Source organism: Charadrius vociferus, unplaced genomic scaffold (genome assembly GCF_000708025.1).
Source record: "Charadrius vociferus isolate BGI_N301 unplaced genomic scaffold, ASM70802v2 scaffold56, whole genome shotgun sequence".
Taxonomy (NCBI): Eukaryota; Metazoa; Chordata; class Aves; order Charadriiformes; family Charadriidae; genus Charadrius; species Charadrius vociferus.
In genome coordinates, this window is record NW_009649057.1 from 1,257,419 (window position 1) to 1,259,830 (window position 2,412).

General features: G+C 62.1%; 1 protein-coding gene across 1 annotated transcript in view; it reads right to left on the bottom strand.

Moving 5' to 3' along the window:
• The window catches only part of SH2D3C (SH2 domain containing 3C), a 25,459-nt gene that overhangs the window by 22,271 nt on the left and 776 nt on the right, over positions 1-2,412 (bottom strand). The window contains exon 2 of the mRNA XM_009888033.1: positions 379-1,036. Coding sequence (XP_009886335.1) covers positions 379-1,036 — 658 coding nt within the window. The remainder of the gene's footprint in view (positions 1-378; positions 1,037-2,412) is intronic.

Sequence of the window (2,412 nt, forward strand, 5' to 3'; positions counted from 1 at the left end):
GCTGGAACGGAGCCGCCGGCAGGACAAAGGGATTCTGGGGCTGAGCGGGGCTCCGAGATATTTCTACCCAGTCCGGAAACGGGAGGGAGCAGAAATCCCACAGGAAACTTAGCTCCCATGGAGTTGCTGACCTGGCTGTGGTACAGAGTGCTCCGGCTGTGCCATCCCACCGGCCAGGTGGCTTCCCGCGGCACCTGGCTGTGGTACAGAGTGCTCCGGCTGTGCCATCCCCCCGGCCAGGTGCATCCCGCCGGCACTGCGGGTGAGGCAGGGGGGGCACCAAAGGGACCCCACTGTGTCCTAGCACCCGCCCCTTGCCCTGGGAGGGACAGAAAGTTGGTCCCGGTGGAGGGCGGAGCAAACCCAATGTGGCCGTACCTGTCCAGGGAGCTCTCACTGGGATGCTCTTGCCCCTTTTTTGGTAGATCCTCATCGGTGGTCTCCACTGCCAGTGCCATGTTGGGACTTGGGGTCAGGCTGGAGTTCGGGGCCGGGCTGGTGTTCGGGGCCAGGTTGGAGCTCGGTGTCTCCGTCCCAGGGCAGGAGACATTCCCCACAGGCTCCTGGTCCATCCCGGCTGTAGCTGCCCCACAGGGAGCCTTCTCCTCCTCCTGCTCGGCTTTTCCAGCAACTGAGGATGGGTTCGTGCCAGGGTGAGGGGTGTCAGACGTCTCGATGGACTTGGGGTCGGGGACCAGGGATGTACGGGGGCTTATGTTGCTGGGGGTCCCTTTCTCCCGGCAGCTCTGGCTATTCTTGGCTTTGCCCAGGCTCTTCCCTGCCTTGCCCAGGTTCAGCCTGGGCATGGTGCCCATGTGACTGTACATGTCCGACGACCGGGCGTAGGGGCCAGGGCTCTTGGGCATGGTGTTGAGATCATCCTGGGTGCTGTCAAAGGCCTCCTCCAGGAAGCCGTGGGGAGGAGGTAGACCCGGTCCCAGGCTCTCGGGAGAGCTGGGGGCCACAGAAACGCGCCGGAGGGTGAAGGAGCGGGGGATGCTGCTCAGGCTCCCGAAGCCTTTGAACTTGAAAAACTCTGGCAAGGAGAGAGGAGAGATGAGTGTGGGGTTACTGCTGGCATGGTGTGATGGTGGGGGGTCCTGGGGCCCCTGGTCCTGGGTTGAGGTGGGCATGAGGCACTGTGCTGTGGTGCAGTCTGGTGACAGCCCTGTCACCACATCTCCAGTCTCATCCCTCATGACATGGCTGTGGCCTGGGGTGTACGTGATGCTGCTCAGGGCGTCTCTGTCAGGGCCCTGGGAGGTCTGTCCTTGTCTCTCGGGGAGGAAAAGTCCCCCATGCCCTGGCAAATCTAGTGGCTGCGTTTCATCACTGCAGTTGTAGGGGTGGAGAAAGAAACACTCAACCCTGGTAAGCAGGCAGTATCAGAAATGACTTCAAATCTCTTCCTCCCACCATCCACCTCCCTGCTTCCCCCAGGGGACTCTGGGCAGGGCTGGTGGCTGCGCCCATCCCAGTAGCTTCAGGGCAGCCCTCCCCAGGAGGAAAGCACAGGACACACCGCATCTCCCCAGGAGATGGGGGTCCCAGCCATGTGTGTTGTGCCCATGTGTGCATGTCCCTCGCCAGCACGGTGGAGCAGGAACCAGCCATCGATGCGGGGTGCAGCACTGCTTGCACAGCAGCACCGGCTGCGGGCAGGAGATAACCTCCCCACTTCCTCGGCCGAATGCTCAGCCCCTCGCAGCCTCCCTGCAGCTCCCAGCTGCCACCTGCAAGCGCAGAGCGCAAAGTGTTTGCCAGAGAAATATTTATAACATCAGCGGGCGGCTTTGCATTTCACACCTCGGCCCCAGCTCGGCTCTGTGTGCTGCTGTGGTGCAACCCCGGGACGCTGCTGGTGCTGGCAGGAGGCTGGTGGCACTCAGGGTGAAGCAGGCTGTGGAGGACAGCATTTCACTGCCGGAGCCCTGGTGCTCTGGGTACCTCCGGGGGTTTTGCAATGTCTATGCCAACGTGGGGCTCTGCAAAGCCTCTTCCCCTCTGGGCATGGCCAGTTTGCTGAGGCAGGAAGCTACACGCTGTGGTGGTGCTGTGCAAGGAACCTGGAGTCTGGGGGCCACTTGCCTGTTGGACCCCCAACCTCCTGCCAGCATCCATGGGCTCTACAGGGCATCCCTGCAGCCAGACGGGGCAAATGGCCACGGAAGGCTCTGCAGCAGCCCAAAAGCCCTTCTGCATGGCAGAAACCTTGTGGCCTGGGCATGGTTAAAGGCAAAACTGTTTTGGGTTATACATCCCCTTGGGGTCTGAGCATCCTCCACTGCTGGCCGGGTGGGAAAGGCAACGCCTGGGAATTTCCCCATCTCCCCACTCTCCACCACAAAGGAAAATCCCAGCTGGGATGGGGCCGTGGGCTTTGCCAGTGGAGGAGTCCCAGGGGAGCCCAGG